Source organism: Xenopus tropicalis, chromosome 7 (assembly GCF_000004195.4).
Source record: "Xenopus tropicalis strain Nigerian chromosome 7, UCB_Xtro_10.0, whole genome shotgun sequence".
NCBI classification, from domain to species: Eukaryota; Metazoa; Chordata; class Amphibia; order Anura; family Pipidae; genus Xenopus; species Xenopus tropicalis.
The window spans coordinates 6144359-6170574 of record NC_030683.2 but is presented as its reverse complement, the minus strand read 5'-3'; the positions used below and the strand labels follow the sequence as shown (position 1 = coordinate 6170574).

The window sequence follows — 26216 nt, the reverse complement described above, 5'->3', positions numbered from 1 at the left end:
TACTGGCGGTGCCCCACAGCGCCCCTTTCCCACAGGGGCCAGTAATACACGGTTCAGCCCCAGTTTGCCTGTAGCACCCAGTGCGCATGTGCGCACACAGCGACGTCGGCTCTACGCGCACCGGAAGTGGCCGTGCGTCGGCTTTCCCTCCCCCTCACTCTCTTTCTCTGGCGTGGCGGACATGCTGCAGCTGCACTAACCGGGCCCGCCATTACCCGCCGCAATGCCGGCCTACTTCCAGCGCCCAGAGAACGCCCTCAAGCGGGCTAACGGTGAGTAGGCAGCCGGGGTCTCTCTGGGCTCCGGGTGTTTCTGGTCCGGCTCCCCTGGGTACGGCGTGGGGGCGCTATGGCTGTCACTGCGGGGCCGGGCATATGGGGAGGCCGCAGGGCCTTGTTCCGAACGTACCGCCGGCTATGCACTTATTCCCCCGGCCTGCCCCTGTGTGTGCGGCCTTCTCTTTCCCACAAGGCCTAGCGTAATGCCGGGGCCTCATTGGCCTGGTACAACCCTGTGACTCCGCAACCCCAGGCCCGGTGTGAGTTGGTCTCTCAGTCCCGGGGATGTGCGAGCAACCTTTTATGTGACTACTTACCTCCTGGCTCAGTGGCCCTGACCCGGTGCTGCTCTGTTTGGGCTTCCTAAACCCACAATGTGTGTCTGTATGTGCCCCCCCACCCCAGGGCCTGTGCCAGCTGGTCTGTATGTGCCCCCCAACCCCAGGGCCTGTGCCAGCTGGTCTGTATGTGCCCCCCAACCCCAGGGCCTGTGCCAGCTGGTCTGTATGTGCCCCCCCACCCCAGGGCCTGTGCCAGCTGGTCTGTATGTGCCCCCCAACCCCAGGGCCTGTGCCAGCTGGTCTGTATGTGCCCCCCAACCCCAGGGCCTGTGCCAGCTGGTCTGTATGTGCCCCCCACCCCAGGGCCTGTGCCAGCTGGTCTGTATGTGCCCCCCAACCCCAGGGCCTGTGCCAGCTGGTCTGTATGTGCCCCCCACCCCAGGGCCTGTGCCAGCTGGTCTGTATGTGCCCCCCAACCCCAGGGCCTGTGCCAGCTGGTCTGTATGTGCCCCCAACCCCAGGGCCTGTGCCAGCTGGTCTGTATGTGCCCCCCAACCCCATGGCCTGTGCCAGCTGGTCTGTATGTGCCCCCCAACCCCATGGCCTGTGCCAGCTGGTCTGTATGTGCCCCCCAACCCCATGGCCTGTGCCAGCTGGTCTGTATGTGCCCCCAACCCCACGGCCTGTGCCAGCTTATCTGTATGTGCCCCCAACCCCAGGGCCTGTGCCAGCTTATCTGTATGTGCCCCCCAACCCCATGGCCTGTGCCAGCTGCTCTGTATGTGCCCCCCAACCCCATGGCCTGTGCCAGCTGGTCTGTATGTGCCCCCAAACCCCAGGGCCTGTGCCAGCTTATCTGTATGTGCCCCCCAACCCCATGGCCTGTGCCAGCTGCTCTGTATGTGCCCCCCAACCCCATGGCCTGTGCCAGCTGGTCTGTATGTGCCCCCCAACCCCACGGCCTGTGCCAGCTGGTCTGTATGTGCCCCCCAACCCCACGGCCTGTGCCAGCTGGTCTGTATGTGCCCCCAACCCCATGGCCTGTGCCAGCTGGTCTGTATGTGCCCCCCAACCCCATGGCCTGTGCCAGCTGGTCTGTATGTGCCCCCCAACCCCATGGCCTGTGCCAGCTGGTCTGTATGTGCCCCCCAACCCCATGGCCTGTGCCAGCTGGTCTGTATGTGCCCCCCAACCCCATGGCCTGTGCCAGCTGGTCTGTATGTGCCCCCCAACCCCATGGCCTGTGCCAGCTGGTCTGTATGTGCCCCCCAACCCCAGGGCCTGTGCCAGCTGGTCTGTATGTGCCCCCCAACCCCATGGCCTGTGCCAGTTGGTCTGTATGTGCCCCCCAACCCCATGGCCTGTGCCAGTTGGTCTGTATGTGCCCCCCAACCCCATGGCCTGTGCCAGTTGGTCTGTATGTGCCCCCCAACCCCAGGGCCTGTGCCAGCTGGTCTGTATGTGCCCCCCAACCCCATGGCCTGTGCCAGCTGGTATGTATGTGCCCCCCAACCCCACGGCCTGTGCCAGCTGGTCTGTATGTGCCCCCCAACCCCACGGCCTGTGCCAGCTGGTCTGTATGTGCCCCCAACCCCATGGCCTGTGCCAGCTGGTCTGTATGTGCCCCCCAACCCCATGGCCTGTGCCAGCTGGTCTGTATGTGCCCCCCAACCCCATGGCCTGTGCCAGCTGGTCTGTATGTGCCCCCCAACCCCATGGCCTGTGCCAGCTGGTCTGTATGTGCCCCCAACCCCATGGCCTGTGCCAGCTGGTCTGTATGTGCCCCCCAACCCCATGGCCTGTGCCAGCTGGTCTGTATGTGCCCCCCAACCCCATGGCCTGTGCCAGTTGGTCTGTATGTGCCCCCCAACCCCATGGCCTGTGCCAGTTGGTCTGTATGTGCCCCCCAACCCCATGGCCTGTGCCAGTTGGTCTGTATGTGCCCCCCAACCCCAGGGCCTGTGCCAGCTGGTCTGTATGTGCCCCCCAACCCCAGGGCCTGTGCCAGCTGGTATGTATGTGCCCCCCAACCCCACGGCCTGTGCCAGCTGGTCTGTATGTGCCCCCCAACCCCACGGCCTGTGCCAGCTGGTCTGTATGTGCCCCCCAACCCCATGGCCTGTGCCAGCTGGTCTGTATGTGCCCCCCAACCCCATGGCCTGTGCCAGCTGGTCTGTATGTGCCCCCCAACCCCATGGCCTGTGCCAGCTGGTCTGTATGTGCCCCCCAACCCCATGGCCTGTGCCAGCTGGTCTGTATGTGCCCCCAACCCCATGGCCTGTGCCAGCTGGTCTGTATGTGCCCCCCAACCCCATGGCCTGTGCCAGCTGGGCTGTATGTGCCCCCCAACCCCATGGCCTGTGCCAGCTGGTCTGTATGTGCCCCCCAACCCCATGGCCTGTGCCAGCTGGTCTGTATGTGCCCCCCAACCCCATGGCCTGTGCCAGCTGGTCTGTATGTGCCCCCCAACCCCATGGCCTGTGCCAGCTGGTCTGTATGTGCCCCCAACCCCATGGCCTGTGCCAGTTGGTCTGTATGTGCCCCCCAACCCCAGGGCCTGTGCCAGCTGGTCTGTATGTGCCCCCCAACCCCATGGCCTGTGCCAGCTGGTATGTATGTGCAACCAACCCCACGGCCTGTGCCAGCTGGTCTGTATGTGCCCCCCAACCCCACGGCCTGTGCCAGCTGGTCTGTATGTGCCCCCCAACCCCATGGCCTGTGCCAGCTGGTCTGTATGTGCCCCCCAACCCCATGGCCTGTGCCAACTGGTCTGTATGTGCCCCCCAACCCCATGGCCTGTGCCAGCTGGTCTGTATGTGCCCCCAACCCCACGGCCTGTGCCAGCTGGTATGTATGTGCCACCAACCCCACGGCCTGTGCCAGCTGGTATGTGCCCCCCAACCCCATGGCCTGTGCCAGCTGGTCTGTATGTGCCCAACCCCATGGCCTGTGCCAGCTGGTATGTATGTGCCACCAACCCCACGGCCTGTGCCAGCTGGTCTGTATGTGCCCCCCAACCCCATGGCCTGTGCCAGCTGGTCTGTATGTGCCCCCCAACCCCAGGGCCTGTGCCAGCTGCTCTGTATGTGCCCCCAACCCCATGGCCTGTGCCAGCTGGTCTGTATGTGCCCCCCAACCCCATGGCCTGTGCCAGCTGCTCTGTATGTGCCCCCAACCCCAGGGCCTGTGCCAGCTGGTCTGTATGTGCCCCCAACCCCAGGGCCTGTGCCAGCTGGTCTGTATGTGCCCCCAACCCCATGGCCTGTGCCAGCTGGTCTGTATGTGCCCCCAACCCCATGGCCTGTGCCAGCTGGTCTGTATGTGCCCCCCAACCCCATGGCCTGTGCCAGCTGGTCTGTATGTGCCCCCAACCCCAGGGCCTGTGCCAGCTGCTCTGTATGTGCCCCCAACCCCATGGCCTGTGCCAGCTGTTCTGTGTCTCTTACCAACCGCTGAACTGACCTGTGCTGCTTTCTGTGTCGTTCCCAACAATAAGGCCAGTGCCAGCAGATCTCTCCGTGCCCACGGGCCAATGTAGCGCCTTTTCCTGTGTCACCGTGGAATCATCATTATTATTAAACTCCTATTTATAAAGTGATTTCTTGATTACCCCATACCTGTACCATATTGACTGGTATCATAAGGCCTTAGAAACTTAGCTCAGTAATACTCTCAGTACTGGCACAGTGGGACATTGGGAGATGCCTGGACCTTGGAACTTCTCTCTGCCAGACGTGGAGACTGAGCCAACACATTGGCAGCTAGTTGTGCCCATAGGAAGGGGGAGTATATTTTTACAAAGGGGATTTATCTTCTCTAGTTTAGTTTTAAACTATTTATAAATGATTAAAGGACAAGTCAACCCAAAAAATATTTTGTGCCTAATAACCGAAAACCTCATTCCAAGCAACTTTTCAATAAACATACATTACAAAGTTATTTGTATATATATATAATTGCTATTAGAAGCAGTGTTTGCCTGTCCTTTTCTATTCCCTGCTATTGGAAAGTTGCTTGGCATTGTTTTCTTTTATTAGGTAAATATTTCTGGTGTTGACATGGCCTTTAACCCCTGGTGGATTTGGTCTTCCTCCCAGTGCCCTAAGTTATAATTAGAAGCTCTTATTAGGGTAGATAGCATGCTGTACTGTATGGGGCCAGTAATGCTTTTCTGGAACAATCTGAGCAGCAACTTGTAAACAGATCTGCCTTGGGTTATGTTTGCTGCTAGTTGTGACTGCGTACAGACTCCCAGGTATGGAGTCATGAGTCGGGCAGTAACTGAGCCAGGCTGGGACTCCATGGTTTGGGCCGATTGGCCTTCCGGCTTAGTATGGATACAGTGTGGTTGGGCGCATTCTGATGGGGCATTAGTTGGGTTTGAAACGTGCAGAGTTACCCCTGACTTAAGGTATGGAGATCCGACTTACAGAAAGACCCCATATCTGTAAAACGACAGGTCTCCAGCATTCTGCATAACAGGTCCCACACCTGTACTGATTTGTTGGTTGCTGTTGGAAGTTGCAGTCAGTCTGTGGGTGACTTTCCACCCAATCAAACACATCTGCCTGGCCGCCGGGGGGGGGGCTTAGTATTAAGAGAGGTCCCAGGCAAATTTTCTAATTGTTCTTATAAATAATGTTATTTGTATTGGTACTTCATTCAGTACTGCAACATTACCCCCCCCCCCCCCCCCCCCCCCCCCCCCCCGTGCTTCTGCTTTGTCCGTCACCCCCCATTCACTGGCCCCTATACATATATATTGCTGACTGTGTAGCAGTCACCAGGCCGCTGGTTGGGTTTTTCCTGAGCTCAGCTTCATATTGTACTTCCCCCATCATAGGCCATTGGCCCCAGCTGTGCTCTCTAGCAATGCAGCTGCAATCTTTAAAGGACAAGTCAACACAAAATATACATTTTTGCTTAATAAAAGAAAACATAATTCTAAGCAACTTTGCAATATACATTTATTAAAATTTGCCAATGTTTTTTTTTTTTTTTTTAACTTTAACACAAGGCAGCAGCCTGACAGACCTATGTTGCTGGAGGAGAACAACCTTTGCAACATTGTTTAAAAAGTAACCGCCAGAAGGTCAGCAAATGCTTTCAATAGCAATTGCTATCGAACCCCCATTATCCAGAAAGTTTCGAATTACAGAAAGGCCATCTCCCATAGATTCCATTGTAATCAAATAATTCACATTTTTAAAAATGGTTTGCTTTTCTCTGTAATAATAAAACAGTACCTGTACTTGATCCCAACTAAGGTATAATTACCCCTTATTGGGGGCAGAACAGCCCTATTGGGTTTATTTCATGGTTAAATGATTCCCTTTTCTCTGTAATAATAAAACAGTACCTGTACTTGATCCCAACTAAGATATAATTACCCCTTATTGGGGCAGAACAGCCCTATTGGGTTTATTTAATGGTTAAATGATTCCCTTTTCTCTGTAATAATAAAACAGTACCTGTACTTGATCCCAACTAAGATATAATTACCCCTTATTGGGGACAGAACAGTCCTATTGGGTTTATTTAATGGTTAAATGATTCCCTTTTCTCTGTAATAATAAAACAGTACCTGTACTTGATCCCAACTAAGATATAATTACCCCTTATTGGGGCAGACCAGCCCTATTGGGTTTATTTAATGGTTAAATGATTCCCTTTTCTCTGTAATAATAAAACAGTACCTGTACTTGATCCCAACTAAGATATAATTACCCCTTATTGGGGGCAGAACAGCCCTATTGGGTTTATTTAATGGTTAAATGATTCCCTTTTCTCTGTAATAATAAAACAGTACCTGTACTTGATCCCAACTAAGATATAATTACCCCTTATTGGGGGCAGAACAGCCCTATTGGGTTTATTTCATGGTTAAATGATTCCCTTTTCTCTGTAATAATAAAACAGTACCTGTACTTGATCCCAACTAAGATATAATTACCCCTTATTGGGGCAGAACAGCCCTATTGGGTTTATTTAATGGTTAAATGATTCCCTTTTCTCTGTAATAATAAAACAGTACCTGTACTTGATCCCAACTAAGATATAATTACCCCTTATTGGGGCAGAACAGCCCTATTGGGTTTATTTCATGGTTAAATGATTCCCTTTTCTCTGTAATAATAAAACAGTACCTGTACTTGATCCCAACTAATAAGAAATTTTCAACATTTTGAATAAATTCACATTGGAAAGTTGCCTGGAATTATGTTTTCTTTTATTAGGCAAAAAATTGTTTTAGGGTTGATATGTCCATTAACAAATGAATGACATTTTAAAGGGGAAACAGGTTTTTGTTTCCACGTTAGCAGCTTTGGCAAAGTATATTTGGTTGCATTATGCAGCCGGCTACACCCCAGAGGGGAAATTACGGTATCTGCAGTAATGTATGTACCCTTTGGCTTTCAGCAGAATATTTGTTTGCCCTCTATAGTTTTCATTCCCTCCCCATAGATACAGAGGGTACCTTACCAAGTGTTTGGACCTAAAGGTCCCCATACACGGGCCGATAGTAGCTGCCGATATGGGTCCCTTAAGGTGGCCATACACGAGGCGATTTCGCTCGTTGTGCGATGAACGATTATATCGACAAACGATCGTATGGCGATCGAGTTCCCATACGATATGCCATCCACGGGCAACGATAATTCGGGAAAGATTTTGTCGCATCATTATCGTAAAATACCTACGATCGTACATCTACGTACGATCGATGTCGTTGACTTCCGCTGCTGGCAATCGTGACATGCGCAGAGAACAATCGTTGAAAGACAAATGTCTGACACTCACACCAACTGGCAGATTTTATCGTTTAACGACCAAAATTTTTAAACCTGGCCGATCGATTTTGGGGACGATAATGTCGGCTCGTTTAGTGGGCCGACGATCGTTCGTACACCACCAACTATACGATAACTTAACGATAGCATCGGATCGTTCGGGAATCGGTCGTTTGTAAGTAAAAAATCGGTCCGTGTATGGCCACCTTTAGACTGATTCGACTGCTTTACACTGGCCCCAAAGGAAAACAATGTGTGTAAACTTTTAAATGTGTTTTTATTTATTTTTTTGTAATTTGTCTTGTGTCCCCCTACCCCACAGAGTTCCTTGAGGTTGGTAAGAAGCAACCAGCCCTTGACGTTTTATACGACGTGATAAAGAGCAAAAAGCACCGAACATGGCAGAAAATTCACGAGCCGATTATGCTCAAGTACCTGGAGCTCTGCGTGGATCTGCGCAAGAGTCACCTGGCCAAGGAGGGCCTGTACCAGTACAAGAACATCTGCCAGCAGGTATGGGGTACCAACCGTACAGAGGGGCCCCGGGGCATTTGGAACCGCACACTGTCAGCCTCTCAGTGAGCAACACTCCTTTCTGCCCTGTAGGTTAACATCAAGTCATTAGAAGATGTCGTTCGCGCTTACCTTAAGCTGGCCGAGGAGAGGACGGAAGCGGCGAAAGAGTCTTCTCAGCAGATGGTGTTGGACATTGAAGATCTTGATAATATTCAGACTCCTGAAAGGTAAATGAGAGTTTTCATATCAGTTTGGGGAGCACAGGAAAACTGCTGTAAAGAGCTCCTCCCACTTGGAGGCAGGACACACCCACCTATGTAAGGTCAGCTTTCCAGATGGTAAAACAAAGAGGTGTTATTATTGGGGATCCCATACCCATTATAAAAGCATTTAAAAGGGGTTCTGTGCAGTCTCAGTGTAAGCAATAGGTAGTCATTTGGATCTTTGTTCCTTAGTGTTCTGCTGAGCGCTGTTAGCGGTGAGGACACTCAGGACCGTACGGATCGGCTGCTTCTGACTCCTTGGGTGAAGTTCCTTTGGGAGTCATACAGACAGTGCTTGGACCTGCTCAGGAACAACTCCAAAGTAGAGCGTCTTTACCATGACATTGCTCAGCAAGGTAATTGGTTTGTCAGTTATATTTTGATTAAAACAAAAATACTGCCTCACATTGTTCTGTACCTGCCTCATTGTGAGTCCCTCCCACCCTTCAGAACGTGCTGCCATATAGATATAATGCTTTTCTCCGCAGCCTTCAAGTTCTGTCTGCTCTACACCCGAAAAGCCGAGTTCCGCAAGCTGTGCGACAATCTCCGGATGCATCTGAGCCAGATCCAGCGCCACCATAACCAGAGCACTGCCATTAACCTGAACAACCCCGAGAGCCAGTCCATGCACTTGGAAACCAGGCTGGTTCAGCTGGACAGTGCCATCAGTATGGAGCTCTGGCAGGTACGTACAGCTGGGATTAACTATAAGAATGCTGAGCTCTCATTGGTGCAGTTAATTCTCATTTAAATTCCCCCAGAGAAATCCATAATCAAACTTTTAAGGCCTCATTTGTTGTGTATCTGCCCAAGGTTAAATACAGGGCCAGCTCTTCTCCAGGCTCTTTCCTTTTTATATTAATTATAGTTACCCGACATAGGTTCTTACCAGTCTACTTAATTCTCCTTAAAAGAGTCACTGATGGCATTCTTCTATACTTTGTTGCTAGTATCTGTGACCCTAGCAACCTGATCAGTTTAATGCCATTTGAGAACCTAGCAATCAAAATGGAATCGGGTGAAAATATGATGCAACGAATCCACTATCCAGGCTGGCCGAACCCCAATCCTTTGTGAAAGATTTGGTTGAATACTGAACTGAATGGGAATCCTTCAGAAGGAAGGGTTAAAGACAACTGTGATATTTTCAATTTCCGAGTTTGTGACAGAAGCTAGAAGCATGAATTTGGCCGAACCGTATCCTGAATTCGGTGCAACCCTAATGATTATTTGTAGCTGCCTTCAACGTGTTACATATTTTTACTTTGAATTGGATTCAATTTTATAGGATGTGGAAGACAGTCATTTTTTAAACCACTTTTTAATTTATTTCCTTTGCCCTTTGCTCTTCTTTCTAAATAAACATTCATCTACTGAACCAACAACTTGTCTCATTGACCCTTTACAGGAAGCCTTCAAAGCTGTTGAGGATATACACGGGCTTTTCGCCTTATCTAAGAAGCCTCCAAAACCCCAGCTGATGGCAAATTATTACAATAAAGTCTCCACGGTGTTCTGGAAGTCCGGAAACACACTGTTCCACGCCTCCACCCTGCACCGACTGTATCACCTCTCCCGGGAAATGAGAAAGAATCTGACCCAAGAGGAAATGCAGAGGTGGGTAACTGTGCTCCAAGCGCAGTTCAGTTAAATCACTGAATTAACAAATTAAATGAGCAACTTTTGGCACTCAGTCAATTATTTCTTTTTTCTTTCTGGCTTTTCTTTAAACTGTCCTGCCTTACTCTGTGCCGCCCTTTTTGGCGGCAGATGGTGCTCTGTGATTAGCCCTCTGCATGAATTTGCAACTTTTCCCTCCATTCATGCTTTGTGCTGCCCATTGATATACACAGACTCTTGCTATCATACTTCATGAAATATTTCCCAAGACATTAAAAACTATAGCCATAATGTCAATTGAGGGGGTTTATAGTTAAAGGGTAACTGCACCCAACCACTTTTCAATAATAAGATATAATTCTCATGTTTCTATTATACTAATATACACTGGTTGAAAGTTATTTGTAATAATGGAATTGCCGGTAAAATGTATTGAAATGTTTATATTCTCGGCACTGCCGGGCTGGTTGTGACCAAGAAGTGAAGTGACATTGGTTTAAGCCCCTAGCTTGTCCCTCTCGCAGGGAAGTGGCTGTAAGGTTGGGTCTGTGTAACACCAGGAGCATTTTTGGGCCCCAGGCTACTCTGAGGCAGCCCTCCTGATACATATATATAGATATATAGATAGAGAGAGATATAGATAGAGAGAGATATAGATAGAGAGAGATATAGATAGAGAGAGATATAGATAGAGAGAGATATAGATAGAGAGAGATATAGATAGAGAGAGATTGATACAGAGACAGTTTGCAATTGGTCATCATTTTTTTTTATTTTTTATGGTGTATCCGTTATTTAGCTTTTTGTTCAGCAGATCTCCATTTGGTATTTTAGCAGCTGTCTGGTTGCTAGGGTCTTTTTTTATCCTAGCAGCCAGGCGGGGGTTTAAACAAGGGATGGCAATATGAATAGTAGAGGACCTGCACTGAAAGAGAAGTAATAAAAAGTAACAATAACAATAAAAATGTAGCCATAAAGAGCAATACTTTTTGGCTGCCGGGGTCACTGACAGCTGGAAAGAGGCAGAAGAGAAAGGCAAATCATTCGAAAACTATAAAAAATAATGAAAACAAAGTTGCTGGGAATAGGGCATTCTATAACATACTGAAAGATAACGTAAAGGTGAACCACCCCTTTAAGTGAATGGGTAGGCAGGGAAGAGCCATTTCCCTTTGTGCCCGGCAGGGCAGCTTTCCATACGGCACTTTTCAATGTCTCTCTGCCATTTGCGGTGGAAGTAGAGATACTTGTTATGTGCAACATGAAAAGAGAAGGAAAATTAGCAGCTTGACTTATTAGTGGTCATCGCTGTCAGTCACCTTCAGACACCATTATGAGTTGCCCATATAGTCGGGTATTCATTTGGCCAAGGTGCCCAGTTTCATACATTGTGAGCAAAAGTCCCTACGATAATGGTTTGAGGCCAAAGGACACAGGTTGTTTCTCAGGGTGCTGCAGAGTTATATTTATTATAATAATAATAATAATAATAAAAATATATATATTTTTTAACCCTATAGGATGTCTACGAGGGTCCTGCTGGCTACTCTTTCCATCCCCATAACCCCCGAGCGCACCGATATCGCTCGTCTCCTGGATATGGACGGTATCATTCTAGAGAAACAGCGGCGCTTGGCTACTTTGCTAGGACTGCAAGCTCCTCCCACTCGCGTCGGACTGATTAACGATATGGTAAGTTCTACTCCCATTGCCACAGGGCAGCTATGGAACACTAAAGCCAAAGTGATGAACTTTATTTTACTAATGTTCACTTGCCTCTTTTCAGGTGCGGTTTAATATGCTGCAGTACGTGGTTCCCGAGGTGAAGGAGTTGTACAACTGGTTGGAAATGGATTTCCACCCACTCAAACTCTGCACCCGCGTCACCAAGGTGGGGAGGACTTTTTCCAAAATATCAGCCTGCTCGTTACTAATTTAAAGATTAGGGCTACGTAACCTTTCTGTTTAGTGTAATTGCTTTAGAACTAAAAGGCGAGTAAGGGAAAATGCCCTCTGACAGCCACTGCTTGTGGCACTCAGCCCCTTCCACTAATCAGTTGGGTCTGTTTCAAGGGCATTTGCTGGGCTGTGTTGCAACAGTTCAGAGAACACAAGCGCCCCTTGTGGTGGACAGTCCATATGTTTGGAACCATATTTTTAAGAGCACTTGTTTCATAGACAGCCCCCACACAGAAACCCTTTGTGTAAACAGGTACAGGTATGGAACCTGTTATCCAGAATGCTCGGGACCTGGTGTTTTCTGGGTAAGGGATCTTTCCGAAATTTGGATCTCTATAACTTGTCTGCTAAAAATCATTTAACCATGAAATAAACCCAATAGGAGTGTTCTGCCCCCAATAAGGGGTAATTATATCTTAGTTGGGATCAAGTACAGGTACTGTTTTATTATTACTGAGAAAAGGGAATCATTTAACCATTAAATAAACCCAATAGGGCTGTTCTGCCCCAATAAGGGGTAATTATATCTTAGTTGGGATCAAGTACAGGTACTGTTTTATTATTACAGAGAAAAGGGAATCATTTAACCATTAAATAAACCCAATAGGGCTGTTCTGCCCCAATAAGGGGTAATTATATCATAGTTGGGATCAAGAACATGCCTTCCGAGCAAATCCGGAACCAGCTGACTGCAATGTCTTGCAATGTCTTTCCAAGGCTGTAGGCGCCATTAAACATGCTCACGTGCTGGTGAGTGTTTGCAGCTGGGATGTGTATTATATCCAAACCCTAGGGATCTGCATTGGTTTTGTTGTATAATATGAGCTGCACATTTCATTGACACACTCCCAGTATTGTGATGAGCCGTGTTATTTCTAATGTGCTAAATCAATAGGAGGCTAATTAGCAGTGTAATGGAATTGTTACCACTGCCAGTCCCCTTCTCACAGCCGACTATTACTAGCCGGACAGGTCTATTTGTAGTCTGGTTACCTCCTCAATGAGAGCTGCCCTACTGTTTGCCCCTAGCAGCGCTTCTGTGAAAATTCTCCATAGTGCCGTGCAGAGAAAAGGGAATCCTTTAACCATTAAATAAACCCAATAGGGCTGTTCTGCCCCCAATAATTATATCTTAGTTGGGATCAAGTACAGGTACTGTTTTATTATTACAGAGAAAAGGGAATCATTTAACCATGAAATAAACCCAATAGGGCTGTTCTGCCCCCAATAAGGGGTAATTATATCTTAGTTGGGATCAAGTACAGGTACTGTTTTATTATTACAGAGAAAAGGGAATCATTTAACCATTAAATAAACCCAATAGGGCTGTTCTGCCCCAATAAGGGGTAATTATATCTTAGTTGGGATCAAGTACAGGTACTGTTTTATTATTACAGAGAAAAGGGAATCATTTAACCATTAAATAAACCCAATAGGACTGTTCTGCCCCCAATAAGGGGTAATTATATCTTAGTTGGGATCAAGTACAGGTACTGTTTTATTATTACAGAGAAAAGGGAATCATTTAACCATTAAACCCAATAGGGCTGTTCTGCCCCAATAAGGGGTAATTATATCTTAGTTGGGATCAAGTACAGGTACTGTTTTATTATTACAGAGAAAAGGGAATCATTTAACCATTAAATAAACCCAATAGGGCTGTTCTGCCCCAATAAGGGGTAATTATATCTTAGTTGGGATCAAGTACAGGTACTGTTTTATTATTACAGAGAAAAGGGAATCATTTAACCATGAAATAAACCCAATAGGGCTGTTCTGCCCCAATAAGGGGTAATTATATCTTAGTTGGGATCAAGTACAGATATTATAACAGGGGAGAAAGGAAATCATTTTTGTAAAAATTAGAATTATTTGCTTATAATGGTGTCTATGGGGGATGGCCTTTCTGTAATTTGGAACTTTTTGGATAAAGGCTTTCCAGATAAGATAACCCCATACCTGTAGTATCTTTTATTATTAAGCTGTTTAATGTTACTTCCCCTTAAATGTTTTTAAATGTTAATGGCTTTCTGAATGCCAGTTCTTCAGTTATTAACCCGCACTTGTAAAATGTTTTATCCGGTTGATAGGTGTTGGACTGGGTAAAAGAACAAGCCGAGAAAGAGCCTGAGCTGCAGCAGTATGTCCCTCAGCTACAGAGCAACACCATTCTGCGCCTTCTGCAGCAGGTAACCATCTGCTCACGTGCCCATTCTCTCCAACCATTAAAAAATAAGAGATGGGCATAGTGTGTAATATATATATATATATATATTTATGGTAAGTGTGTCTTCAGGTTGGCAGTTTTCCCATTCTTATTCCTTTGTATTTGACTTTAAGGTGGCACAGCTCTATCAGACCATCGAGTTCTCCCGGCTCGCCTCCCTCGTGCCCTTTGTGGATGCCTTTTTGCTGGAGCGTGCCATTGTGGATGCTGCAAGGCACTGCGATTTGCAAGTAAGTGATTTTTTTTTTGGCAAGGGGAGTGACCACTTACAGAATAACAACACTTATTTTCTAATTCATCCTTTTCTTGACCTCCATCATGGTGGTTTTATGGTATTGTATGGCCTTATGCATTGAATATTAAAGGGGTTGTTCACCTTTTTAAAGGTGATCATATGATGTAGACAATATGCAATTGGTCTTCATTTATTTTTCTTCAATTATTTAGCTTTTTGTTCAGCAGCTCCCCATTTGGTATTTTAGCAGCTATCTGGTTGCTAGGGTCTTTGTTACCCTAGCAACCAGGCAGTGGATTAAGCGAGTGATGGGAATATGAATAGTAGAGTGCCTGCATAGAAAGACAGGTAACAATAGTACAGTTGAAGCCTCACAGAGCAGTAGTTTTTGGCTGCCAGGGTCGGTGACCCCCGTTTGAAAGCTGGAAAGAGACAAAATAAATGAAATCATTCAAAAACTATACAAAAAAAATAATGAAAACCAATTGCAGAGTTGCTAGGAATAGGGCATTCTATAACATACTAAACTGATGAACCACCCCTTTAAGTGCACATTTCATTGACTTGCTCCCTGTACTGTGCAGAGTGAAGTTATTTCTTATGTGCTAAATGAAAATGAAGGCTAATTAGCAGTGTAACTAAATACAGGTAGTTACTGCTGCCAGTCCCCTTCAGACATGCTCCTGAAACTCTGTTCCTGGCAGAGCTCTATACGGTTTCTCTGGGTAAGCACACCACATTTATAGGTTGGGGAAGCCACGTTTAATAGGGTTTATACAATAACAAGCTTGTGATTCCTGGATATGTGATTGGTCAGTATAATGTACCTGTACATAGTAGTGCGGTTGCTCTAAGTGCCATTGAATTTCAACAATATTCACACAAGCCAATGTGTGTTTTTCAGGTGCGTATAGATCACTCTTCTCGTACGCTAAGCTTCGGGTCGGATTTGAATTATTCCACGCGGGAGGATGCACCCTTCGGGCCGTTCCTGCAGAACATGCCTTCCGAGCAAATCCGGAACCAGCTGACTGCAATGTCTTGCGTCCTTTCCAAGGCTGTAGGCGCCATTAAACCTGCTCACGTGCTGGTGAGTGTTTGCGCCTGGGATGTGTGTTATATCCAAACCCTAGGGATCTCTAGGTTTTGTTGAATAATAATATGAGCTGCACATTTCATTGACACACTCCTAGAATTGTGATGAGCCGTGTTATTTCTAATGTGCTAAATCAATAGGAGGCTAATTAGCAGTGTAACGGAATTGTTACCACTGCCAGTCCCCTTCTCACAGCCGACTATTACTAGCCGGGCAGGTCTGTTATTTGTAGTCTGGTTACCTCCTCAATGAGAGCTGCCCTACTGTTTGCCCCTAGCAGCGCTTCTGTGAAAATTCACAGGGGCATAACTGCTTTGCTTAGGCACACTGAGGTAGTTTGTGCTCTTAATCTGCTTTCATGCTCTGCTGGTCCTTATTGCCCACAGAACTGATATTGCAGCCTGCAGTTGGTAAAGAGTACTAGACTGACAGTCCGTGGATAAGGAAAGCAATATGGCAGCTATAGATGTCAATAGAAAACTTTATTTGAAGTTTTCTCTTTCTACCAAATGTCTTATTCTAAGATCTCCACTTAATGCGCCTTAAATATTCTCTTTCAGCAAGAGAAGGAGGAACAGCACCAGATCGCTATCACGGCCTACCAGAAGAACTCCCGGAAGGAACACCAGCGCATCCTCGCCCGTCGCCAGACTATAGAAGAGCGTAAGGAACGCCTGGAGAACCTGAACATCCAGCGAGAGAAAGAAGAGATGGAGCAGAAGGAAGCAGAGCTCCAGAAAGTGCGCAAAGCAGAGGAGGAGAGGCTGCGCCAGGAGGCCAAAGAGAGAGAGAAGGAGCGCATTTTGCAGGAGCATGAGCAAATCAAAAAGAAAACCGTGCGAGAGCGGCTGGAGCAGATCAAAAAGACTGAGCTTGGTGCTAAAGCTTTTAAGGACATTGATATAGAAGTAAGCAGGCATGGAACCCCCCCCCCCTGCATTTTATGCTTTATTAGTGCTGTTAGGGGTCCAAGGAGGCTCTTTTCAAAACCCATCAGTTAATAGAGCTTCTCCAGCAGAATCCTGCATTGTAATCTGTTTTTCCCATGGGGCTAGCCATATTCTTCATTTCCCAGGGTGCCACAGCCATGTGACCTGTGCTCTGATAAACTTCACTCACACTTTACTGCTACGCTGCAAGTTGGAGTGATATCCCCCCCCCCTCACCCCCAGCAGCCGATCAGCAGAACAATGGGAAGGGAGCAAGATAGCAGCTCCCAGTAGGTATCAGAATAGCACTCAATAGAAAGAAATCCAAGTCCGGCTTTGGACTCCTCCAGTTACATGGGAGTAGGAGAAACAATAGGTTAGCTGAAAGCAGTGCTAATGTGTAGCGCTGGCTGAAAGCTCAGACTCAGGCACACTTTACTGCTGTGCTGCAAGTTGGAGTGATATCCCCCCCCCCTCACCCCCAGCAGCCGATCAGCAGAACAATGGGAAGGGAGCAAGATAGCAGCTCCCAGTAGGTATCAGAATAGCACTCAATAGTAAGAAATCCAAGTCCGGCTTGGGACTCCTCCAGTTACATGGGAGTAGGAGAAACAATAGGTTAGCTGAAAGCAGTTCTAATGTGTAGCGCTGGCTGAAAGCTTAGGCACAATGCACTGAGATGGCGCCTACACACCAATATTACAGCTACAAATACATTTATTGGTTCAAGAATAAAAGTTTAAATGCTATTTGCTATGTCAACAGTGCAATTTAGAAATAAAAAGTAGCCCATAAATATCATGACAGAAGCACAACTCCTCTGGTGCTGAAGGGTCATAGGCCAGGTTATCCTCCTCCATTTATAGAATGGGTTCTTACAAAGGCTGGGGCCCCATTGTTATTTAACATATCCCAGTTCTCTGAAGCGGAAACTTCCATTCTCTAAATACCTCTCTTCTCTACAATTTAATTCTTCACAGAATCTTGAAGAACTGGATCCAGACTTCATTATGGCTAAACAGGTGGAGCAGTTGGAGAAGGAAAAGAAAGAGTTACAAGAACGTCTGAAGAATCAGGAAAAGAAGGTGGGTTCCGTTTCACCTTAGTAGGCTAATGTGGATATGCCCACCCCCTTAAAATATTGCTGCGGGCTTATTGGATTCTCTGGCTTATTCCCACAAAGATAGTTTGATGGTCAGTGTTTCTGCTTTTATTATGATCAATGTGTTTGGTCCGGACGTGCCCATGATTAAAGCTGACATAGGGTTGCTATGGAGGTTCACCCTGACAGCAGCCCCGTAAAGCTTTTTTTTCCTTATTACCCTGATCCTGCAATATTGTAGCCAGTGTTGTAAGCCAGTGAGACTCTAGCTGCCCAATGACAAGCAGGCTTATTTAACTCCAGGTTGGACTCTCATGTTTCTGCTATAGATTGACTACTTCGAAAGAGCAAAACGCTTGGAAGAGATTCCCCTGCTGAAGAAAGCTTATGAGGAGCAGAGAATCAATGACATGGAGCTGTGGGAACTGCAGGAGGAGGAAAGGGTAAGTCTGCTAATTAGTCAAAGCCTGCCTTTTCCCACGCACTGTTCGTAATCAGTTGCCATACTCGTTGGCAGTTGGTTCCATTCCGGTGCTATAGAAACCCCCTTAAGGACAATGCAGGCCGCTCTTGTTGGGCTGATGCTCTTTTTGGGGAACATCTTGAGAGTGAGCTTTATCCTTGAGGCTTTATGTACCACACAGTATTCAGTGTGTATTCATTCTGAGACAGTTTCTTTCTGTATTAGTGGTGAATGTTTTAAAAGAATAGGAAACAGACAAAATGACCAGTTAGCCATCTAACATCAGTTAATATAGTGAATATAGTGCCCCCTATTGTAACATATAGGGATATTATAAGTCACCGAGGAGTTCCTTATAATATATAGTGAATAAAGTACCCCCTATTGTAACATATAAGGATATTATAAGCCCCCGAGGAGTTCCTTATAATATATAGTGAATAAAGTGCCCCCTATTGTAACATATAGGGATATTATAAGCCCCCGAGGAGTTCCTTTTAATATGTAGTGAATAAAGTACCCCCTATTGTAACATATAGGGATATTATAAGCCCCCGAGGAGTTCCTTATAATATATAGTGAATAAAGTGCCCCCTATTGTAACATATAGGGATATTATATGCCCCCGAGGAGTTCCTTTTAATATGTAGTGAATAAAGTACCCCCTATTGTAACATATAGGGATATTATAAGCCCCCGAGGAGTTCCTTTTAATATGTAGTGAATAAAGTACCCCCTATTGTAACATATAGGGATATTATAAGCCCCCGAGGGGTTCCTTATAATATAAAGTGAATAAAGTACCCCCTATTGTAACATATAGGGATATTATAAGTCACGAGTTCCATGACCGTATAAAGGGATGAGGCCGAAGGCCAAGTGCTTTTATACAGGTCATGGAACTCCGATGTGACTTCTAATAGCCTCATATTTTACAACTGGGAGTACTTTATTAATCAAAATATACAATTTATAGTGAGTCATGTGACAAATTACATCACTAAGCTCTGATTATAACTGATGACATCACTAAGCACCGTTTATAAGGATATAATTTACAGGTTGGTCCCATAGGGAAATGATCCAACTGTATATTAGAAAATGATTAGTGCTGATTGGTAGTTTAGGTTATAATTTACATTTTAAGACTTTTCCTGCATTGCCAGAAGGAATAGGTTTAGCTCTCTGTTTGCTTTGGTTATGGAGTCAATGAGAGCTTGTCCTTTAATCCGTGTGTGCTTACAGATCAGCACCTTACTGTTGGAGCGAGAGAAGGCCGTAGAACACAAGAACAGGATGTCGAGGATGGTGGAGGACAAAGACTCATTCGTTTCTAAGCTCAAAGCCTCCCGTCAGTCTTTGTATGAGGTAAGTGTTTATTCTCATAGCGATATAGCAGGGCTCAACTGCCGACACTTGTCCGACCCTGCTACAAAGTGATATAGATATATATATGTGTATATATATACACATAATATAATGAACTTACTGTACAATGTGAGCAGTCCAGCAACCTAATAAAGGTTCCATGCCTTTAATGTTGTCCATATGAGTGTGCCAATCTATTTTTTTTTTGTGTCAGTGGCTCTGCACATGCTCAGTGTGCTTTGGGATGTTTCTGGTGGAAAGGTAAGCTCAGGCATACTGGAAATTGTCATCGGAAAATGTGGTTAATCTGTCATAGAAGCTGACAGGGCTGATTATCAAGCTCTGATTCAGATTGCACTGATTTCTGAGCGTCATGTAATGGGAATGTGAATACATTATTCTGGGATTTATGGTTCCTGCCTTTTCCACGCACTGTTCGTAATCAGTTGCCATACTCGTTGGTAGTTGGTTCCATTCCGGTGCTATAGAAACCCCCTTAAGGACAATGCAGGCCGCTCCTGTTGGGCTGATGCTCTTTTTGGGGAACATCTTTAGAGTGAGCTTTATCCTTGAGGCTTTATGTAACGCACAGTATTCAGTGTGTATTCATTCTGAGATCTTTCTGTATCAGTGGTGACTTTTTAAGAGAATAGGAAACAGATAAAAATGACCAGTTAGCCATCTAACTGTATTAGATCTAATGTATACATGCTGTGTATATGTTACCATCTTGTTAGGCAATCTGTTTTTTTTTTTGTGTGTGTGTGTCAGTGGCTCTGCACATGCTCACGGCTACTGCTGGTGGAAAGGTAAGCTCGGAAATATTGGAAATCATCATCACAGAAGCTGATGCTACTGGGCTGATTATCAAGCTCTGATTCAGATTGACATTCCTTTGCACTGCCAGCTAATTGTGTGTGTGTGTGTAGACAGTATATCTTTTTGGAAATTCATATAGTTTTTATCATTCATAAGCTGAAATGAATACGTGTATGTCAAAAGGCGGGTGGAGGTAGGGTATACTTATCCTTTAATATCAGGCAAAACCAGCAAACGTTGATGCGGCAACTGAATGGGGCAAACGCAGATAATCATAACCCGTAGTCTCCACCCTTCCCCAGCTGCATAAGGAGCCCCAAAACTGACTCTGCCCTTTACCCATTTCCAGGCGAAACTAAAACAGTTTCAGGAGAGGCTAGCAGAGGAAAAGGCAGCGCGTCTCGAGGAGAGAAAGAGAGAGCGCAAAGAAGAAAGGAGAGTTAATTATTACAGAGACAAGGAAGAGGAGGAAGAGAGACTGAGAGAGGAGCAACTTAAACAGGGTAAGTGATAGGGTGCGCTGAGTAATTTAGTATGCCGATGAATGTGTTTATTTGGATAAAACTGGATTTGCGGTGCACAAATCCTGCAGGGTCTTTCTTTCAAGGGGGAACAAATGCCCTGTGCTTCACTGGTATGAGGCAAAATAGGATTTCTGTGGCTAATTTATTAGGAAATGTCCCCCCAAGATGTTGGCCAGTCCAGTAACATGTTGCTCTGGCTAATGGCTGGGCATCTAGGGGGAACCCAGCAGTCACTGATGGGTCAGGAGTGTGCAAGGACAAGTATTTGCGCAATGGTCGAGTATGCTCTTCATTTAGTGTGCACTGTTCGTAACTTGCTGCCAGTCTGTTTGGCAGTGGGTTCCATTCCGGTGCTATATTAACTCCAAGGAGAACAAGAATGGCTAATTATTTAGTCTGAGTTTGACTTGGAAACAGTCTATTCATTGTAACAGGGAAATAAGGATAAATGTTAATCATTATTACTTTTAGGTTGGTGGCCTGTGGAGAGATTAGTTGCCCATGGATAAACCCCTGCTATGGCAGGCAACTATCTCCCTGAAATGGGGTGATTAGTCTCCTGTGGTCGCCAAGATTAACCAAAGGCGACTAACCTCCCCGTGGGCCACTGGGTGATATTCTAGCATATTCTTCTCATTCCTTAGCTACCAGCAGCTCCTTCTGCTCTCATTGGGGTGGAAAATATACACAATGGGAGAGTGTTTTGGTAATTGTGAGAGGTCAAGTCAATCTGTTACCTGGAAATTAGAACTTTAATCTGTCTACAGAGCGTGAAGAGCAAGAGAAAGTCGAGAACGAGAAGAGAGAAGCAGAACAGCGCGACTATCAAGAGCGACTGAAGAAACTGGAAGAGCAAGAACGCAAGAAGCGCCAGCGAGAGCTCGAAATTGAAGAGCGGGAAAGGAAGCGCGAGGAGGAAAGGCGGGGCGGGGATGATACCTTCAGGAAGGTGAGGGAGGCCTCCGTGTTACTGTTGGCCAAGGTTATTCTTAGTAGCGTATAGATGTGCAAGAGATATTTATAGTAACGCTGTACTGTATTTGAAGGCTTCTGCTCTGTCTTCTCCGTGGCTCATAATGTTGCACCTTTTGTCTTGCAGGATTCTTCTCGCTGGGGAGAACGAGAGGAAAGTGGATGGAGAAGAGGTGCAGACCCAGATGAACGCAAGCAGGTTCCTCCAGAAAGGTAACTACACATGTCTTATTCACAGTAATGTGTTTGTACTAATGATATGGTGTTAAAGTCAAGAGAACACTAACGTGACTAAAGCATTTGTAAAGACCGTCTAAACCTTCTGTCTCTTTCTAGGGACTGGCGTAGGGGTGGGCCTGATTCGAAGCCGGTAATAAATGAAGATGCCTCAAACAGAGAGGAAGATGAGAATGCCGCTTTGAGGAAGGATGAAGAACAGGTGTCTAGTCGTGCCTTTGAAGAAAAGGTTTCACTGCCCGATGCTGATGAAGAAAAAGGAGGTTCTTGGCGAGATGAAGATCGTGGTCCAAAACGGGGTCTTGAAGAAGATCGAGGACCCAGACGTGGTATTGATGATGCAGGCCCTAGGAGAGGATTTGAGGAGGACAGAGGGCCACGCCGTGGAATAGAAGATGACAGAGCTCCAAGGAGAGGCTTTGATGATGACAGAGGCCCTAGGAGAGGCTTTGATGATGATAGAGGTCCTAGACGCGGCTTTGATGAAGACCGAGGCCCAAGGCGTGGCATCGATGACGATCGTGGTCCTAGACGAGGCTTTGATGAAGATAGAACACCACGCCGTGGCTTTGATGATGACCGTGGGCCAAGGAGAGGATTTGATGATGACAGAGGCCCTAGGCGTGGCTTTGATGAAGATCGTGGTCCAAGGAGGGGCTTTGAGGATGATCGTGGTCCAAGGAGAGGCTTTGAGGATGACCGCGGTCCAAGGCGGGGCTTTGAGGATGACCGCGGTCCAAGGCGGGGCTTTGAGGATGACCGCGGTCCAAGGCGGGGCTTTGAAGATGACCGCGGTCCTCGACGTGGTTTTGATGAGGATCGTGGTCCTCGTCGGGGCTTTGAAGATGATCGAGGTCCCCGCCGTGGCTTTGATGAGGACCGGACTCCTCGCCGTGGTTTTGATGATGATCGCGGTCCAAGACGTGGCTTGGATGAAGACCGCGGATCCTGGCGGGGTGGGGACGATGTCCCCAGGCGTGGAGCTGATGATGACAGAGGCCCTAGACGTGGAGCTGATGATGACAGAGGCCCCAGGCGCGGAGAGGACAGAGACCAGACACCCTGGAAACCTATGGCAGCAAGCCGCCCAGGTATGGATGTTCATTGGTTTTAACTTTCTTTACAGAGGATACTTGATACTTTACTTGATTTTGCATTTCCAGGGGCAAAATGAACAAAATGTAAATTTCTTTTTTTTTTTTTTTTCTCCTGTGCTTTTTCAGGGGGCTGGCGAGAGCGAGAGAAAGCCCGGGAAGACAGCTGGGGTCCTCCCCGTGATTCTCAGGCGCCTGAAGAGCGTGAATGGAGTCGGCAAGGAGAAGACAGCGAAAAGGACTCTGAGCGAGACAGGCGCCCAGTCAGGTGGGAACTTGCACGTTACTCTGGAACGTTCTATCGCTCTGGCACTGCTCTGTGCGTTCTGCGCCTATAGCCGAAACCAAGACCCCAACCAAACTGCAGCCATTTTGTTTGTAATAAGGTGCTGAGTCCCTTCCCAACCACATAGCCCCGGGCAGGTTTAAGTTGCCACCCCTCCCAGGTCCTGCATTCGTTTTCAGCCAAGGACTTTCACCGTCCCTTTAAATGGAACCTGGGTCAGAGAAATGTTGCCTAAACTGCCTTTTGATACATTTCCAGGGAGGAGTCTGCGTGGCGGCGGGGAGGAGACAATAGCGAAACGCCAAGGAAACCCTCCCCGGGCGACTCAGACAGAAAAGACGACAGTGATAAGAAACGACCTCCTAAAACAGATGAAGGTAAGTGAATTCTTGCAGTGTTGCCTGAATTGGACCCTGTTTGTAGCTGTCCATATTGGTCCTTTAAACCGATTCGGCAGCTTATCTGCCAGTGTATGGGCACGAGCAATGGGCCTGCCCGACAGATATGGGGCAGATCTCGGGCAGGTTTGAAATTTAGTCAGATCGGGGACCACATTGGCTCGTTGGTGCGGTCCCTGAACTGACGGACGCCTATACCTGTCGTTCTAATTTGATTGTTTGGCCCCAGTGCCAAACGACCTAATTAGCCCGATATCGCCCACCTGTAGGTGGGGATATCAGGGAAAAGATGGCAGCTTTGCCAACCGGGCAGATCTTACCATGTATGGCCTCCTTTAAGGTGGCCATACACGCACCGATATTATCGTACGAAACCTCGTTTCGTACGATAATCGGTGCGTGTATGGCATGTCAGCGAGCCGACCGATATCGCAGGAAGCTGCTGAAATCGGTCGGCTCGCCGATCGGCCAAGTTAGAAAATTTTGATCGGGCGCCATAGAAGGCGCCTGACCAAAATTCTCCCTTCAGAGCTGAATCGGCAGAAGGAGGTAGAAATCCTATTGTTTCTACCTCCTTACCTGCCGATTCAGCCCTGAATGGTGTGTGGCGGATCTGACGATGTTTCGTGCGACCGACGGTCGTACGAAACATCGTGAGATCGCCACGTGTATGGCCAGCTTTAGTTTAAAGTCCAGTGCTGGAACTTTATTCCACTCTCATTATAGAGCAAGGAAACTTATGTATATGTGATAGCTCCCCTGCCAAGTCCCTGTCCCAAACCGCACCAAGGGGTACTCCCCGGTGCTGCCCCCTTTGCCTTTGTGCTTTATTAACAAGAACAGAGTAGAGCGGCACAGTTGGCAGTTAGCATGTCCAGCTGCCATTTTGTTAGCTCTCTGGCAGCCAGCAGAGCGAGTTCTGACTTAAACTACTCATGCTGCTGATTAGGTACTGCTGCCATGGAGCTGTGAATAAGTGGGGACCACAATATGGGGGGGCCACCAACCCAGCCGCACTGTTCCTAATGTAATGTAATTGTATTCGCATCTGTGTGTTAATAAGGCAGTTCTGGGGGGGTATGGGTGGTGCCGTGGGTTTCCTTGTCCTTTAATTATGTCAGTCTCTGAGCATAACGCACTAACTGCACAATTTTGCTCTATAGCGAACCCATGGCGACGAGGGGAAGACAAAGACAGCCGGGAAGAAGAGCGCGGCACCCCCCGGCGAGCCCCTGCAGCTGACAGGGAAAAATCTGCTTGGCGCACAGAAAAGAAAGAGGAAAAGGACACCCCTCGCCGCATCAAACCTGAAACAGATGAGGACGGGTGGACAACAGTGCGGCGTTAGGCAGACAGCCGTATTCTGATTGGCCAGGCTTGGCATTATGTGGGTTAGCATTCTTCTTCCAGTCAAATATCCCCAACATTCTGTGTGCTCTAATGTGACCCTCTGCATCTCTCTCTGCTCCTGTACCCAATTCCGCCACTTGGTATTTGGCATAAATCCTTTGTTCTCTAGAGGAAGCAGCAGTCAGCGCTCAGATCTGCCCCCTTTATTCCCGTTATTCACCAACAGCATCAAACATTAAATACCCCCCCTGAGTGCTCTCCGTACCTGCACACCTGGCACATACCCCTGGCACCAATGAACTGCCCCTTTAAAACCACATTGTAGGGGTTTTTTTTCTGGTACATTCTGTTCAATAAAGTTATTCTGAGCACTGCAGGTTTTTTCCTTCACACACGTTCACGGTTTCAAAGTGTGATTGGATGACAGTGTTAAGTTATTTCATTAGTTAGAAGTGTTCATGACTAAACCAGGACCAAGAAACAAGTTGCCTATATATTGGCCTCTGTCCCTTTTAAATTGTGGCCTAGACTAAATCATATAATCCTATTGGTTAATGGCGGAGCCTGCAGCCCTCCCATCCCCAATCACTGAAATCCAAATCAGTGTTTTTGGGCGCTGCTACACAATAGAATATTTGGGGGGGTCCATATGGATCTCTTTGAGGGCCCCACAGGCTTCCACTTGGACAGCCCTGCGCTGTACCAACCACCCAGGTTGGGTCCCATTCTGTCCCAGTAGCCTAACCTTATGGCCAGCAGGGCGGCGCAGCCTCTGCCACTTGTACAGAGAAACAGTGGATTGTTAGGGTCACGCTGTTTCATCCAATGAAACGAAAGCTTATTTTTCAGGCCAATGAACTTACTCATACCTCAGTTGTAAAATGTAACCAGGTTAAAGGCTAAAGGTGAGGTCACATGATCCTGAAGGCGACCCCCCCCCTTCTCTCTCTGTATCGCTGCCCACAACGCAAAGCCTGCTCTACTTCATTGGTTTGTAATAAAGCTAAGTGACCCTTGTACTTACCCCAGATGGAAAACTACAACTCCCATCATCCAAAGGCTAGGTGCTGGGATGTTGAAGCTGCAGGGGCTGCATGTTGGCTCCATATTACACCTGTATGAGTCGCGTGCTACAGTGCAGTGTCGGGGCTGACATTTTGCTACGACTGTCGCCCAACTATCACTTTTTTTTTTTCTTTCTTTTTTAGTCTCTATGGAAATGTCCTATTTAAATAAAGCGAGTGTAGTAGGAGGAATTTTTACCCTTTCTATATCTTTTTCTCATAAAAAGCTGCATTACTCTGTCAGGGTTAAGGAACATCCGGTTGTGCTGTACGGCAACGCATTTCGGCCAACACAGGACTTGTTGCTGCTTATTGTATGGAAAATAAAGTACTTATACGAA

General features: G+C 47.1%; 1 protein-coding gene and 6 non-coding genes across 7 annotated transcripts; all 7 read left to right on the top strand.

Annotated features, from left to right (window-relative positions):
- Positions 1–169: 169 nt before the first annotated feature.
- Positions 170–26216, top strand: eif3a (eukaryotic translation initiation factor 3 subunit A). The gene is given in 22 exon segments (NM_001102703.1): positions 170–272; positions 7673–7863; positions 7957–8093; positions 8322–8485; positions 8618–8817; positions 9541–9749; positions 11273–11444; positions 11539–11643; positions 13802–13900; positions 14052–14168; positions 15078–15263; positions 15830–16177; positions 17179–17283; positions 17630–17743; positions 19009–19131; positions 20300–20453; positions 21242–21423; positions 21574–21659; positions 21783–22774; positions 22907–23045; positions 23322–23440; positions 24625–26216. Coding segments are annotated over 22 exon segments (4176 nt in total). The 5' UTR covers positions 170–223; the 3' UTR covers positions 24810–26216.
- On the top strand, positions 12537–12663 carry LOC116412516. The gene has a single exon (XR_004223762.1). It is a non-coding gene; the product is annotated as a small nucleolar RNA SNORA19 (small nucleolar RNA).
- On the top strand, positions 14721–14854 carry LOC116412515. Its single transcript, XR_004223761.1, has one exon. It is a non-coding gene; the product is annotated as a small nucleolar RNA SNORA19 (small nucleolar RNA).
- Positions 15340–15466, top strand: LOC116412518. The gene has a single exon (XR_004223763.1). It is a non-coding gene; the product is annotated as a small nucleolar RNA SNORA19 (small nucleolar RNA).
- On the top strand, positions 17780–17903 carry LOC116412520. Its single transcript, XR_004223765.1, has one exon. It is a non-coding gene; the product is annotated as a small nucleolar RNA SNORA54 (small nucleolar RNA).
- On the top strand, positions 19559–19682 carry LOC116412521. The gene has a single exon (XR_004223766.1). It is a non-coding gene; the product is annotated as a small nucleolar RNA SNORA54 (small nucleolar RNA).
- On the top strand, positions 20773–20893 carry LOC116412519. The gene has a single exon (XR_004223764.1). It is a non-coding gene; the product is annotated as a small nucleolar RNA SNORA54 (small nucleolar RNA).